The 16292-nt window shown below is 41.5% G+C and overlaps 1 protein-coding gene across 1 annotated transcript; it reads left to right on the forward strand.

The window, feature by feature from the left end:
• The first annotated feature begins 219 nt into the window (after window positions 1–219).
• On the forward strand, window positions 220–16057 carry DUSP29 (dual specificity phosphatase 29). Its single transcript, XM_014879966.2, has 3 exons — window positions 220–415; window positions 10192–10412; window positions 15329–16057. The coding sequence occupies exons 1-3, from the start codon at window positions 231–233 to the stop codon at window positions 15574–15576; spliced, it is 654 nt and encodes a 217-aa protein (XP_014735452.2). The 5' UTR covers window positions 220–230; the 3' UTR covers window positions 15577–16057.
• Window positions 16058–16292: the final 235 nt, after the last annotated feature.

Genomic DNA, 16292 nt, shown 5'->3' on the forward strand with positions numbered 1-16292 from the left:
GTTTCCTTTGCTGGTGAGCTCATCCCACAACATATTCCTCACATTACTCTGGGGAGGCAGAAATCCGGGTGCAAGTCTGTGTTTGCCACAGAACACGTTCATCACACCTGGTCAGTGCTGCTCCCAGGATCCCACAGCTGGAGCAGAAGTCACTTGCTCTGTGCTCCCTTGGGTTAATGTTCTGTTTTGGTTGCATTCCAGTTTCTTGCACATCCTGAGAGCGCTACTCCATGGACAAGATGTCATCAGAAAGCTGGAATGCTGGGAAGAAAAATGCATATAGAACAGTCAAAGTAGATCCTGATGAGGACTATTGTACCCCGGGGGCATTTGAACTGGAGAGACTCTTGTGGAAGGGATGCCCAAAGTACACTCATGTCAATGAAGTCTGGCCCAGCCTCTACATAGGAGACGAGTAAGTGCACACACTGCCCCCTGCGTAGCAGATAAGGGTACCTGGTACATCTCCTCTACACAGGGCATGACCAAGCTCTTCTAAACACAGCTCAGCAACAGAGCAAAGTGTTTGAAAGCACTGATGTCAGAGCTCCACAGAGCACTCAGAGCCTGGCATGGCCCTGACTGTTACTGCTGTTTCAGAAAAGCACAGAGTAAGTGCAGCTGGGTCTGTTGTTAAAGACAGAGTGACAGCACTGGTTGTGGCATCAGGGTAGGTTGCAGAGGTTGAACCTCTATTTCTATGATCTATTTTTAAATGGTTCATTTTGAGGAGCAATTTGTTATTTATCTCTGAGTGAAAGTCGTTCCACTTACAGCTCATGGCCTGGATATGTTGGCCACACCTTAGGTTGGTCTAGGCCTAAAATGTAAATCTTGAAAAGTGACTGAAGAGACAGCTCACCCTGCAGTTGCATTTCTGCATTTCCAAGCCTGTGCTTGTGTACATAGAACACTCTGCATTTCCAAATTGCTCAAGAGATTAAAGCAAACAGAACCCTGAGAAGGCAAAGCTGCAGAGATGTGTCTCACGGATCAGACCAAGTGTGATCTGGAAAAAAACCAAACCCACAAAACAGACTTAGTTCTGCTGAGCACAGGGCTAAACTAGAAACAGCCTATTCCAAGAAGCAGAGAAGACTGCTGCAGCAGGAGACATGCCACCAGAAAATCCCCCAGCCCAAGCCCTGAGCAGAGCATGACAGCTTTTCTTACTCCTTTGGCATTATTGGTCCAATTCCCATTTTCCTCTACACCCTGCACTAACATGACATTTATTTTTACATCACCACTGAAAGACACAAGTAGGAGCCCCAGTGGCTCCAAAGTTCTCAATAATTTTTAAAAGGTCCTAAAATTCATCTGTTGCCAGCTTATAAAAGAGGAAAGATATACAGCTTTGAAAGTTACAAGACTCCTAATATCATCCACCAATTACTTCTGTGGCGCCGGAGGCAACAGAAAGACACAAGAGTTCTGGTCTTGAACCAAGCCAGGGCTCACAATTTTAGAGACAGGGGTGGGAGAGAGAGAGAGAGTGTGTGGTGTGGGATAAAAAAAATTAAGCCATGGGAACAGTCTGCCCAAATGATTCAGGAACAAAAGAAAAGGGAGTTGAATTTTTCTCTCCACATCCTGCCCTGCCCCTCCTGTTAGATATTTCTAACTCAAGACTCACCATAAAGAAAAGCTTCTTCTGGCATTTATTTCCTACTTCCCTGTTTAAAATCACTAGCAGAATTATTCTGAATGAAGCTGTTAGAATAATCTTCCTCTAATCTCTGTGATGAAGCTATAGCTGTGCCTGCTGAGCAAAGGGATGTAACCAGACAAGGAGTCAGTCTCTCAGATGCCCAGGACAGCAGTCACTGACTCTTTCCTGTAATCTCCCTGTATCAGTGGCTTCTTACACCTTGTAATTTAGTAAAAGCTAGAAGGCATGACTGAATACACCACACATCTGGCACTTCATACAAACTAACCAGAGGAACAGAAACAAGCTTCTTGAGAGGCACATAGAGCTACACCCCATCATGGGCAGTGTGGTTCTGCTGGGGACTGGTCTTAAGTCAGAAGGAAAACCGGTGGTGCTTCAAGGGAAAAAACGTCCCCTACCATGACAAGACAAAAGAATGAGAAAACCAATGAAGGAAAAACAACTGAGGAGCAAGTAGGGGGGAACAAGAAATAAAACTTCACCAGAAAATGGGACTCCCCAAAAGAGAACAACTGTTGTCAGCCAGGCAAGGGCAAAACTGACATGGGAGAAAATCTGGGAGAACTGGTCTGCAGGCAAGATGCAGGCTTTCACTACCCTAACTAAAATTTGCTTTGAAATAGGCAAAGTCCACGGACCTTTATATCCTTCCTAGAGCCAGCTCCATATCTTACTCCTGACCAACAGCTTACCCCTTCGGTGTGGCAGGGTTTTTGTATTGTTTTTAAGATCTTGCTTTAGAACTGGTGGCCAAAGAGATGTCACAAGCCATGAACAGATGTTGGGTGAACTTGCATCTTAGCCATGCCAAATTAAGGTAGATCTTGAAAGAATTTGGTGGAATTCATCAACAAAATCAAATGAACACACACATGCTGAGTTTATCTTCAGAGCCTCCACATCTGTGCTTCATTCCTGCCTCCTGCATTTACAAGGCTAACAGGACTTGTCACTGCTTATGGAAATGCTAATTAATTACCCTGACTATGTAACCACATCTTCCTTCTAATGCAATACAGGCTATCAAGGAGCCCTGTGAGGCCACTCCATCCTTTTGTTAGGAGGCTTCACTGCAGATGTTGCCCAGAGGCAATGAAATCTCTATGAGCCTGTCAGACCCAGAATAATCAAAGCCTCAAAATATAACATGCTGTGTTCAGCTCCAATTGAGATTTTCCCCCAGCAAGTTCCAAGGGCTTTTAAAGACCAGATACTGGAATTTGTATGACACAGCCCAGTGATAGGAATAAATCACTCTTGGCTAAGATTTTGATTCAATTGCTACCAGGATTAGTATTTCCATGTATCCTCCTCATATTCAGAAGTCTTCTAAAGGGATAGAAAGCAGCCTTGCCTCCTTTGTTTCACTGGCCACCTGGTTGCTTGCACAAGCAGTTTTACTGGCAAATCCCAAACCTTCTTGGTTCACTGGGATCACGTGGAAAATCTGTCAGTTACTCCTCTTGTAGTTTCTTCTTTCAGCTCTTCAGTGATGGCCTTATTACCTGAGATGATGTTTAGGCTTCCACATTTCTGAAGTTCAAAGAATATTTCAGCTGAAGACAAAGGTCTCCCAATTTGTTTTCTTAAACATTCACTAGATCTCATTAGGATTTAAGGCCTGATCACAATTTCAGGTCTTGCCATGTTCTCAAACTATTCCGAGAAAAAAAAAAAGAAGTCTTCTGAAATGTAATTCTTTACAAGTTAAGTATGAAAAATAATTTTCTGGGTATGCAGCTGAACTGAGCTTGCAATTCACAAAAGCTATGGTCTGTTCCTGTGCTGTGCTATGGCTTATGGTCTTCAGAACTAATGCAGGTAAGGAAGATGAGTAACTCAAGCCCACAATTTGGAGTGCATGATAATTAAGACAAATAACTAAGCACTAAATATATGCATAACTAAAACTCCTTCTCTCCTCTTGCCTTTCTGCAGAGAAGCAATACAGTATAGCTTTTTCCAAGTGACTAAGTAAAAAAACAATTTACACTAACCTAGAAGAAAACAGATGGGACTCACTCAGGCTAGAAAACAGTTACCTCCCACCATTTAGCATTACGAACTCCTAGCATCTACACCAGTATTAATCATATAAAAATAGAAGCAAATGCAGATTTAGATTATAACAACACTCTTGAGGACATAGTTTTAACTTGGGTAGAATGAGAACCTCCCAATTGTAACAGCAGTTTAATAATCCAGAAAATCAGATGTTTTACACTGGACAGTCAACTTCAATGCTCCAATGGTTTCCAAGACAAGTGACACTTCTCCATAGAACATCTCTGTCTATCAGTGATTTCTAACATTTGATGAGTGACTGAAGTCAAGTCCAGGAACTGACTGACCACAGCACATGTGCTTGGTGCCTTGGCTGTATAGAAAGCAGAGCGCTATCTCCTCTATGTTGTATCACTTACAAAAACTACATCCACCATTTTGGGCTAAAGGAAAATGAACTACTAAATCTTTTCTTTTTCATATTCTGACAATCCCATTCAGTATTTTCAGTGGTACCTAAAAATTCTTTTAATTCACACTGAACAGGAGGTACCCAGAGAAATGGAGCAACACCTCAGAAGGAAAAGGGGATACAATGCTACACTATCTCTAGACTCCCTCAGTGCTGGAGCTACCAAGGAAAATTGGGTCAGTATTATTGGAAATTCTCAACATCTCTCCTCAGGAGGGAGAACTGCCAGATTTTCCTAAGAAAGTGTCAATATTGCCTATATTCAGCAAGCTTCTTTCTGACACTGACCATCTGGTAAATTATCATCCTGCATCGAGCTTTCCTTTAGCGCTTAAGTAAAGGGAAAAGTTTGAGAGAGACGATTCCTCTCCTAGTAACATGTTGCCTCAGATTTCCTGGTGTTTTGTCAATCTGGGTCACGTCAATCTGTGGCTTTAACAGTCTATACTGAAACATGTTTGCATTGCACAACCTTTTCATGAAGTTTAAGAGACTTAGCTCTACCTAAAGTTGATAAGCACATGGTTGAGCAGTAGCAGCTCTAAGGTGCTGACTTACCTGGGGAGGGAGTTGCTCTGCCCACACTCTGCCGAGCTGACCCTTCCTTTAGGGATACTTGTTTTCCTCATGAGCTGCTATCTTCCCTTTGTTAGATGCTTTTGATATACTTAATACTGCGTGTGAAGGTGCAGGCTGCAATGCCTGCACTTTCTTTTCCCCTCTCTTCCAACTCCAATGATTTGGGCAACTTTCTAACAAAAGCAGCTGGGACTAAAGCTTCTTATGACAGTATTTTTGAAGAGAGGGGATTTAGTACACTGGGCACAGCAACCTGAAAGAAAGCATTCTTTTTCATGTAGAACTACTACTTTTTTTTCCAGAAGAATGCAGAGTTTGCTGCTGCACTTGCTATTAATCCTATGAAACTTAGCCTTTTAAAACTGACAGCAGGCATGGTTAAAGTCTCAGACAAGCCCTCTATTTGCCCTTGCACAACCCAAGAGGTAAATAGTCTTTTGGGAACCATCTGAAAATGGATGACACTTTTGTCTGGGTCAGCTTCCCCTTTTGCTGAGTCTGTTAGTATCAATATATCCATATGTGATTTTATCTCCAATTTTCACCATTGAGGTGGGATTCCCACATCAAAGTACTCCCCCTTGCCTCAGAACTTTAAAAACATGTTTATGAGTCCATCTGCCCTACAGTAAATGCAGGGTCAGATTCAGCAAAGCACTGTGCTTTTGCTTAATATAGAGAAAAGGACTTCTGGGTATACTTAACTTTTAGCAGAAGTTTATGTGCTCTGATCTGAAGAACTGATGAGTATTACATGGACTAATTGGCCCAGGTCATCTCTTACCAAACTGAAATACATGGAAATTTTCACTGTTATCTCCCAGTACCACACTTCACCTTCCTTGCATAGGAACACATTCAAGGCAGACACTGGAGACCACAGCTGCACTATGTAAAAGGAAATCAAGTGCTAATAGCACAGATGCTGGAGATATACAAAATGAAAACAATTGCAAGAGTAGCCAAGTGCTTACAGCTTCACCTACAGCATTTGTAGCACATTCCTCTTTACAATGGCTACTTAAAAGTCAACCATAATCACAAAAATTGAAGTATTAATCACAATTTAATGGAAAACAGCAGCACCAAAAGAGGGGAAAAGAAGAATCTTGTTAGCTTGACTATTACACTCTGGTAGTGAGTCAACTGCAAGGGAAAAAAAACCCCGATGCCTTTTCTAATCAAAAGTGAATTAGAAATAGAGTCATAAATCCTCCAATAAGGTCATGATTCATATACCCCTGAACAATCCTAAGCTATTAGTAACATCAACCAATCAGATATTCATGCCTGATTTATTTCTCTCTTTCCTCTACAATTCTGATACCTCAGGCATGATAAAAACTGCAAGGAAGGCCAAGAGCATTCCCCTCTCCTTGGGGTGTAATCAGAAGTATCATGCATGATGAAACACAGCAAACCCCACAGGCTCTGGTTACAGTGTACAGAGGAATGCTTTCACAACAGCATTGACACTGCAGACTCAGCTGAGGATGGAAAGCAAACCAGTCCTTCTCCCAAAGCCAGAGCTCACTGCTGGCTATGGGCAGTCCAAGCACACGTGTTGAGGGGCACAGCAACATTTCCATTTGCAGGCACACAGGTCCCCAGGTGAGGCCTTACCAGGCTGCTTCTTGCTCTGTTAACTGACAAGCAAGCTGCTGCAAACCCAGTGTTACCCCAAGTTTATCTGCCTACATTATGACAGTGTCAGTCTCAGGACAGGTCATCTCTGCCTTGCAATGTTTATGATCAAAGTACAAAGTACTGGCTGACAGGAGGTAAAAAGCAGACAAACCTGAGCCAGTGTGACAAGTGGTGGTCCAGCTGGGCTCTTGACCTAGATTTTGGGGAAAGATTTTACATGGAAAAAAAAGGAGGAAAAATTTGCAAAGAACACTAGCAAAATCTCTTATGAAAATATAATTATCAAATGTAAGACTGGGGGGGAGAGAGAAAAAGATGAAAGAGCTAAAGTACTTTCTAATCTCCATATTAGGTTTAAAACCAAGTACCCTCACTCTTGAAAAAGACTAAGTGTCACTTCAGCTTTCTTCAAAAGATGCAGATTCTAAAGCCCAAGGCAAGTGCCTCTTGCAGTCCAGTGAACCCTATTTTCTATTACACAACAACTGTTTCTTCATATCTCCACAAAACATTATATATTAGAAACCTTAGGAAAAGCTTTCTATAGATAAAAGTGTCCAGGGTATCTGCTGTTATAAAAGTGCCTGGCATCCTCTGTACAGACTGTGTTCACTAGCTTGGCCTGCAGATGCAAAAGTCACGTAGCCACAGGACCTGTACTGACCCTGCTCCACTTAGGGCAAGTATTTTAGGTCTTGCTTCCACTAACAGGTTCTACAACACCTACACACAGTTTGAGTGATAGCTATTCCAGTGAAAATGCGGAGAACTTAACAGATTTGAGTGCTCAGCACTGAGCATTCATTTTCTGGAAGATTTCAAATTAGCAATGTCAGTAGAAAAAAGAAAATATGTATCTGTATTATAAAGAAAACAATTCCACTGGGTAAGGTGCCATTCATTCCAAAGGGTACTGCCAAATCAGTTTGCATATTAAACACAATTAAGAAATGGGATAACATTTTAAAGTTAGCATACCCCAAGAATTGAAGAAAACAGAAGATAAATTCATACACTGTATACACTGGCACTTGTAATTTGCTGGTAAAAAAAAAAACAAAACAAAATAAAGAAAAAAATAAAAAAGTTATTTCACAGAAGGTGATTTAGTTACATCTGAGCATTTATAATGCATTTTTGCAACACCATTGAAGGTTGATACATTGCTGCTTCGGGTCCATTTCCAGCCCAAGTTGGGAAACAAACAGTGACAATGTACATATTCCCAACCTCCTACGGGTCACAGCCAAAACAACAGCTAATGCATTTACCATATAAAATGATTAAACTGATTAAATAAAAAGGGGGACGATTATTTCCATCCTGGGCCTCAAATTCACAGAATGCAGCTACAGACAAAACTGGGAGATGGAAGGGGAAGCTCACAAGAGCTTGGCCAGGCTGAGCCGACTGCTTATGAAGTTACTAAAAGACTCAATCCCTTCTTCCTGAATACTTATTGGAAAACTGAGGCCACCCAACACTGCAAAATCAGATCCTAGGAAGTAGAGCAAGACTGTGTGACTGTTAGAAAAATGCATTCCTTGCATCCACTCTATCAAAAGGCAATCTCCAATCAAGGAAACAGGAAAATTTGATTTCATATAAAAACGAGTGTCAAATGTTAATGACTGTAGCCTATTGCTTGTCACTGTCGTTTCTCAGAACAACTTCATAATTTAATTCTAATGCTATTTATTAGCCTGAGCAGTGCTTGCAGAAACCAAAGTGTGATAGTATCTACAGCCCATCAAAAACTTTGGTGTTCTACTGACCCTAACTACTCTGCAATCCTACTTGCTACTCAGCAGGTAGGTCTCCACTTGCCAGGTTTCTCCTTGTGCACAGATTTGTGACCTGAAGCCCTCAGTCTTACATGGTTAGGATATGTGCTTTGGGCCAAGTCTGATGAATGAACCCGTATTTTCTCTATTCCAGCATCAGGGAGGTAAAACAAAGGCTTAATTTGAAGGCAGGAACTGTAGCTCACCTCAAGGACAGCAAAATGAAGAGCAGCAGTTATTCACTGCACCCTTACACTTCAGCCAGGACATTTAACCTGTTTTATTTTAAGTACTCTCCATCCTTTCAGTACAGAACTGAAGTGTCTCTGCTAGCAATGTGTACATACAGAGCATCCACACCTGAAGAGAATCCTAAGGCACAAGCCTCCTAAAAGGAGGGAGAAGGAGGAGAGTCTTCCTCAGCCAGTCACTGCTCAAGGAATACAAAGGGAAGGAGTGAGCATTATTTAACATAAGGTGAAGGTGGCAACTGAGAGCATTAGCAGCAGGATGCTGCAGCTTCTCTGTCCTCCAGAGTCTACTGAATTAGGTAAGCATCACCACACTAAGAGAGGCTTTTATTTACTTTTTACATGATCGTATAGGGGACGTGTGACATTATTTCATGGCAAAAATACCAGTACTGTCAAGACCTTATCATTCCTGACCAGAAAGGATTTTCTGCAGGGCAGTATCTACTCAGAACAGGCAATGATCATGGGATAAATTTAAGTAAGAGCAAGAATAGGTAAAACCTTCAGTATCCATATCCCAGTTAAATGTTCTAATCATTAGGTTGTTGACTGCTCAGAGGGGGTTTTGACTTCGAGGTTGGAAAGGCAGTCAACTTCAAGCTATTGTGGGCTGTCATTAGAATTATGAAACACAATGTCACTAGAATTATGAAACACAGCAGGTAGCCCACCACAGTGTCCTGTGTGACAGCAGCTACATTTACACGTGGAAGCGCCCAGGAGACATTCATGGAGAGAGGTACTTGTGTTTGGAAAAGCTTTTCTACATCATGCAGTAGTTATGTGATAATATATTAACAGAATAAAGGCTATGCCATTTTTCCTTTTTGTGAAAAACCTTTGTAGTTTTCCTAGGCACTAATGCAACTTGACAGCTTTTTCAGAAGAAAAGTTTCCCAAACTAAAAGTTTTCTGTAACAGAAGAAAAAAAGTTTTTACATGCCTGGCCACAAACTCTATTTTTTTTAGGCATTTCATCCTAAACTAAGCACCTGCAGTGGGTATTGAACATATAAATCTAAGCATTCCTCTCTTCTCTCACATCCCTTGTCCAAGGAAAAAGAGGACAAGAACAAATGTGAACATTTGGCTAAATACATGACGTCCAGCTTCCTCTGAAGGCTAATATCCAACTTCCTTATCCAGTTCTTTTTGCTTTAGACCTCTGGTTTGACCAAACAAGACAGTAAAATGGAGTTGTGATAGGGAGTTACAGTCACACAAGGATGGGATTTTAAAACTTTATTTATTTTTATAGAAATAGAGAAAATCTCAGTAACTTCTTTTAGGGAAGAAGAGCTTCTTTTTGAATCCCAGATGATTTTACTACTCACATATTACTGACTCTTATTACATCTGCAATATCATTTGATGGGACAGAAGGGGAAAACAGCATTCATAGATCCTATTTCAAGTTCTGCCACTGATTTCCTTTTCTGACTTTAGATAATTCCTTCTATTTCTTTCTGCAGCTCAAATTTCTTGCTGTACAAGATGGATTGAAGCCAGTATTGGCTTTGTGCAAAGGTAACAGGAAAATAAATTCATAGTAAACATGCTCTAAAGACCTGGGGGAGATAATTAGGAACTCCAAAAAGAATGACAACTTCAAACGGAATGACAATATCTTAAGATCCTTAAAATGGTAAATGATGCATTGTTAAAGCATTATCAGTTTCACTAACGTTTAGAACATACCAAATTAGAGGTTTTCTTAAATCTTTTTCAAGTCTTGAAGAAGCTTCTTGACTTACATGACAGCTCTTGTTTTCCCAGAAAAACGGCACTGGATCGCTACAGCCTGGAGAAGGAGGGATTCACCCACATCCTCAACGCGGCCCACGGGCAGCGCAACGTGGACACGGGAGCAGAGTATTACAGCAGCATGAGGGTGGAGTACCATGGGGTGGAAGCAGATGATCTCCCCACCTTCGACCTCAGCCAGTTCTTTTACTCAGCTTCCAAATTCATTGATCATGCACTTCAGGATGAACGAAGTAAGGAGGGTGCTGAAAATGGTTCAAACCAGTGTAATATTTACCACATGTAAATTGAAAGCATAGTTCCATGGCATTTAACCTTGCAGGAATGAAACAAGGCCAATACAGATAAACAGAGACAATAAAACCAGTAGTAGGGAATCAGTTTAAGATTCTCATTAATACCCCCCAGGAGCCCCTTACGAAGCACTTTTGTCAAAGTTCTCATCACAGCTTCTATCAAGGGGTCCTGTCTGACAGATTTCCTTGTTGTTTTGACTCCTTCAAAAGCACATCAGACATTGCATAGGTGCCATGAATAGGCTGTCTTTTTTCCTCCTGTTCCTAATTAGTCCCTATCAAGACAGATTTAATGAATATTAGTTGCATAGTGGTGGGAGTAGAACATGAGTGGTCTCAGACATTCCATGTTGCCATTCCACAGCTTCATGCTCTGCACCATTAGATTATCTCTATAAATACAGAAACCACCCTTCCTACCTGACCATCAGGTCTACCCTAACCTATAACATTTATCTCTCTGCCATCTTCCAAGCAGCAGGGAACTGCTACAGCTTTGAGAGCAGTAATCTAGAAACATTTCATTAAAGTGTTTGTCATTGCTCAGCTTGATTACTACAATTCATTATTTGCTGATCTCCAGCAGTGTTCTATCAGAAAGCTTTACACTCATGTGAAGTGCTACAGTCTAGGCCTCACACTGACTTTCAATATTACTCCTACTCCTTCCCCACATAGACTTTTAAAAAAAATCTCAGCAGAATATTTTACCAGAAACCAATTGAGAAACTTAGAACTTTCCTGCTGACCTACAGAGACCTTAATATCAGAGGGTCAGATATCAAGATTCTAGCCTTGTGTCAGCTTCTGTTCTTGGCTGTCTAGCTCAGCTGCAGGCAGTTACTACCTGACTTGCTTCCAATAGCAAGCCAGGTCTTTACAATTTTACCTTTCAGCAAGTACAGTACATACAACAGTCCCTTCCCTTGCTCAGGAGAAAACTTTGAAAGCAGATCAGTTTTAAAAATCAAAGTCCTAATAGCAGGAGAAACTGCTTCAGGAGCTTACTTGCTTATGAAGAAAGATACCCAGCATTTCAAAAAAGTGTGTCTGAAGCAGTGCCTTTGGAAAGGAGAGGATAACTAACACACACTTGTGTCTAGCCATGGCTGGAGGCCAGAGGTCAGTGTCAGACTGGAGTAGCTGGAATAAGAAACACAGACTTCCTCATTCCCACCACCCTCCTGTTCCTTTAAGACTTTAGTCTGCTGTACTGAGATAAAGACACAAGCACAAGGGAAGCTGCAAGGGCAAGGAAAAAGCCTTGCTTCCCAATAAATATTATAGGAGGAAAGGATGACATGAGGGAGATATTAACCTTTTTGTTTCAAAACCACATCAGAGTCCAGGAAGTCCTGAGATAGCAGCAAGCACCAGCCCAGCAATGGAACACAAAACCAAACTGAAGAGTGACTGGGTGAACAAACAAAACAAACAAAAAAAAATTTGCACTCAAGTAGATACTACAAATTGCAGTGATTTCTGTAGCTGTAATAATTTCTGCCACATTCTCATGGCTTTAAACAGGTTAGCTAGGATCTTTTCTGATGAACACCAATAAAATAAAGAACTACTGTAATACTCATGAAGAGCGAGCAAGCTGTCAACTTTTTCATGAGGGAAAACTAAAATGGATGTATGCACACCTCTGATCCCAGCCATAGATATGCATAAAGACACTATGCATGGCCCAGGAAGACAATGAGGTTTAAAGCATGACAATAACTTTCCAATACACATTTACAGAATAGAATGACTCCAGAAGCTAGACTGAAGTGTGGACTGATGCCTCCTACGGAAGAAAAGACTGGAGGTACCTCGTGCTCTCCTCCAGCAACATCAATGTATTATTTGTGAATGCACATTTAGTGCAGAGAGGTGTTCTGCATTTCAAGTGCCAAATGAACAGGCTGTTTTGTGTGCACCTTCCTGACTGACATCCAGATTCCTTAACAGGATTTTGTATGAAATAACCAAGCACCCATCTCCAGTGGTAATGACATGGGACTTCAGTGTGTGGTGTTAAAAACTTCTGATCAGTAACACCTTAGCATTGCTTTGCTGCTTTGTATGAGAACTGAGCAAATGCAGAGGGAAAGGGGGGGAAGGAAAAAAGCTTCAGCCTCTGTGACCAGAATGAATGTGTTAATGAATTTACTCTGGCTGTATCACATTCTGGCTGTATCTGGGGTATGACCTTCAGCCAAATGATCAAATTAATTGAATAGATGTCTTCAGATAATGATTTTTGCTGTGAAGATGCTCAATAGTCAATGCTGTTGAAACAAGCTGTCATTCTAATGAAGAAAGCCCTCTCTGAAACAGACCAGAAAGCTTGGCAATTTGGATGCTGTCAAAACAGTCCTAATTCTGATTTAACATTCAAAATCTTCATGATGGTGAAAAAAACTCCCTGATCAGAACAGTATTTGTAGGGTTTAAGCATGGGCTGATGGACAGAAGAACAGTTATAAGAGTAAGATTTAGAGGCAAACTCTAATGCATCACAATTATGCATGCTCTCATTCAGCTGTGCAAAAAGCTTTCCCAAAACATGCAATTCAGACCATAGAACAGCTTAAAATTTTTATCAGTGAGGCCTGTACAACATGAAAGGAAGACATTATTTTAAGAAGTTTTTAGGTTTCCTACTAAGCTACAGATTTAATACTCATTCCCTTGGAATTTTAGTTCTTCAGAACGTGGAATAGAGGGGAATGGCATTTTCACTTCACATTAAAATGTCAGGGGAAAAATTCACTAAAGACAGAGATTTTAAAAGAAAACGAAGTGGGAAGAAACATATGAGACAGATACAAAAACCTGAGGCTTCTGACCCAAGACACCTCAACATTCATGGCTCCAACTAACTCTGGAAAAGGAGAGCTGCATCTAGAAACAAGAAACAAAACCAAGTCAAGCAAATGAAGTATTTCACAGACCTGTCACCTCTCAGCAGACCTCTGTCTCTGTGCACTGACACTGCATATTCTGGCACACCTTGAAGATATAAGTGCTCCGAATCCAAGACTGCAAGGGCAGACTCTCTTCTGGGAATGAGGGTTCAGAGTGGTCCTTACATTAGAATGGAAGAGACTACAAAATAGTACAGAAGGGACATGGCTCTGCAGAAAAATATCAGTGTTCTGCTGTAACAGGTAGTTGGTTCTTGACTATTCACACACAGCAAAGGACAGACTTCCTTTTCTGCAAACCAGTGGACATTTCAGAAGATTGTACAGCCATTTTTTGCCTTTGTTAACACAATATGAAACTTTCTCCTAGATCTCCTGCATTTGACACCCACATAAAGCAAAGCATTCCTTGTCTCATCATGTTTTTATCACCTCAACAGCAACAGGTTTACAAGGTGGGAAACTCTAAAGAGAAGCACTGAAGGGCTAAACAAATGAGTGTTTTCATCCACTTCAAATATTTGCAGTAATAATAGAATGGATTATCATTTTCCAGGAGAGGAAGAGGCACTTTTAGTTATCAGAAGGACTGGAATTTTGCCAAGATGCCTCAAAGACTATCTGCTGGGATTAGGATGCAGATTGTAACCATTAATCCTTTAGTGTTGGCAGTTCTTGATGCATCCATTACACAGCAATGCTACTTGTGCCAAGGCATCCTCTTGTGCCTGGAAGCAAAGGAGTTAATCGGCAAGAGTCATGGCTTTGCACCCAGCACTTCTCACTATGCATAGCTGACAGAGATAAACTATTATTGGCCCTGGTAGCACGGTTTTTATTTTTTTCTCCTGTGGCAATTCTGCTTAGTAGGGTGTTAGAGAGTGTGCTCCAAATCGACTTCCTTCAGCAGTTCAACCTTTTGCAAGACCCCCTCAAGGGCTTCGAATCATTTTTGGAAATCTTCTGAAGTGTTTCAAAACCTGCCAATCAGACCTGAACCCACTTACTGTTCTCTTCTTCCACCTCCCCCAGATACTGCTAACACGGAAGGCTCCACTTTGACTTACAACCTCGTTACTATCCAAAGTCAAGGACTTTCTGCCTCTGGAAGCCCCAAGTTAAGCCAGGCAGTGTCACAGAGTTAAACTGTGGCATGTTTATTCCGAGATGAAAACTCCTGGCAAAGACTCTGCACTCACAGCATATGAGACAGGCTCCTACTGCACGGAGATGATCATATTAGAACACTCATGATGGTGGTGGTGAAACATTACTTGCATTCAACACAACAGGGTGCTAGCCAGCAATTTCTACAGAAGCTTTTCTATAGTGTAAGAGGTGGTTTCTTTCCACCCCATAAGATATATGCCTATGGCCTTTCTTATCCTCTGCCCTCAAAAATGCACATGAAGTGATGCAATCTAGATCTCAATGGACATTATTGTCAGAACAAAAAAAACCAAAATAAAATTAGGTTACTTTTCGTGTCTAGTTAGTAGAATTGAGAAAGGCACCCCCCATGCATTCCATTTATTCTCATGGAAAGACAGTCTGAGAGCACACCAAACCCTCCCACACCCTTGTGCTTCGGTCATTATTCCCAAACACAGCATTACATACACACAGTTTGTGAGGCATGTAAGACAAGGCTGCAGCAGGGCTTGCTATGATACTTAATGCAGCCCCCAGGTCTTCTCTGCGAGCTTTGTTTACAAATACAAAGAAATTTGGCGTAGGATTAAATGGATCATCCCTAGTGTAGATGGTGTTCAGTTGTAAGATTTACAATCTGTTCTCCTTCATGTGAAAAGAGAGGCTTATTAAGTGCTGGTAAGGGTAGTCAAACACCAAACAGAGCAAGGGCATTACAGCAAGCTTCACTGTCAAAAGGCAAGGATCACCCAGTGTCACCTCTGACGTGTCCCTCTGTCTCCACAGGCAAGGTGCTGGTTCACTGTGCCATGGGCCGCAGCCGCTCAGCCACGCTGGTCTTGGCTTACCTGATGATTTACAAGAACATGACAGTGGTGGATGCCATTGAGCAGGTGTCAAGGCACCGCTGCATCATGCCAAACCGGGGCTTCTTGAAGCAGCTGAGAGAACTGGACATTGCACTGGCACTGCAGAGGAGGAACAGCAAGAACAGCCTAGCACCTGCTGAGCAGCAGAACAGCACCACCATCTAGCATGCATGTCCTGGCACGGCTGTGCTGCTGGAAAAGAAACTCCATAAAAGGAGCGGAGGGGAAGGTGCAGTTAATTACACAGTCACAAGGATCATTTGTTATTTGCTAGGAAAAAAAACCCAAGGTAATTTCAAATACAATGTCAAGATGAGAAAGAAGAGCAACCAAACTCATCATCTTAGAAAGTTCCAGACTTAGGAGAATTCTTTGTTATATCAACAAACAAGTTTTTCTCTCTGCAAAGAACCCGCAAACATTTACAACACTAAAGCAAGCACAACTGAAAATTCTCTTCTAGCTGAGTACCCCCAAAATCCTGACCCTAACTCAAGCCCACAGCCTTTAAAGGAGTGCAGATAGGCACTCCTGAAGAAATCTTGCAGGGAAAACACTGAATTGTTTTGTCTAGAGTCCTCAAGGGTTTCACAGGAGTTTGTCTTTTTGTGTTTTTTCCTGGAAATTCTATTTCTTTTTTCACAGTGATAATCCAGGGTAGCACAGCAGTTAGAGAGCCTCTACATGAGGATCAACTACACCATGAGAACTAGAAACAAAATAACACCCTTGAGGAGGTCAGAAGCATAAGCAGCTCTCATGGACAATAAATCAAGGAGATACATACACGTGACATTTTAGGACTTAGGAGTTTTACTTGCTTAACTTGTCCTAAATCCTACAGCTGCCTGAATCATGTTCATTGTTATGATGAAGTCCAA

This window comes from Sturnus vulgaris, chromosome 8 (genome assembly GCF_052056855.1).
Source record: "Sturnus vulgaris isolate bStuVul1 chromosome 8, bStuVul1.hap1, whole genome shotgun sequence".
NCBI lineage: Eukaryota > Metazoa > Chordata > Aves > Passeriformes > Sturnidae > Sturnus > Sturnus vulgaris.

Excerpts from the sequence above, each read along its gene's own strand:
- DUSP29 (XM_014879966.2), top strand. The coding sequence starts at position 231 with ATGGACAAGATGTCATCAGAAAGCTGGAATGCTGGGAAGAAAAATGCA. Across the intron at positions 416-10,191 it reads AGCCTCTACATAGGAGACGA|AAAAACGGCACTGGATCGCT; the intron begins GTAAGTGCACAC and ends TTGTTTTCCCAG. Across the intron at positions 10,413-15,328 it reads TGCACTTCAGGATGAACGAA|GCAAGGTGCTGGTTCACTGT; the intron begins GTAAGGAGGGTG and ends CTGTCTCCACAG.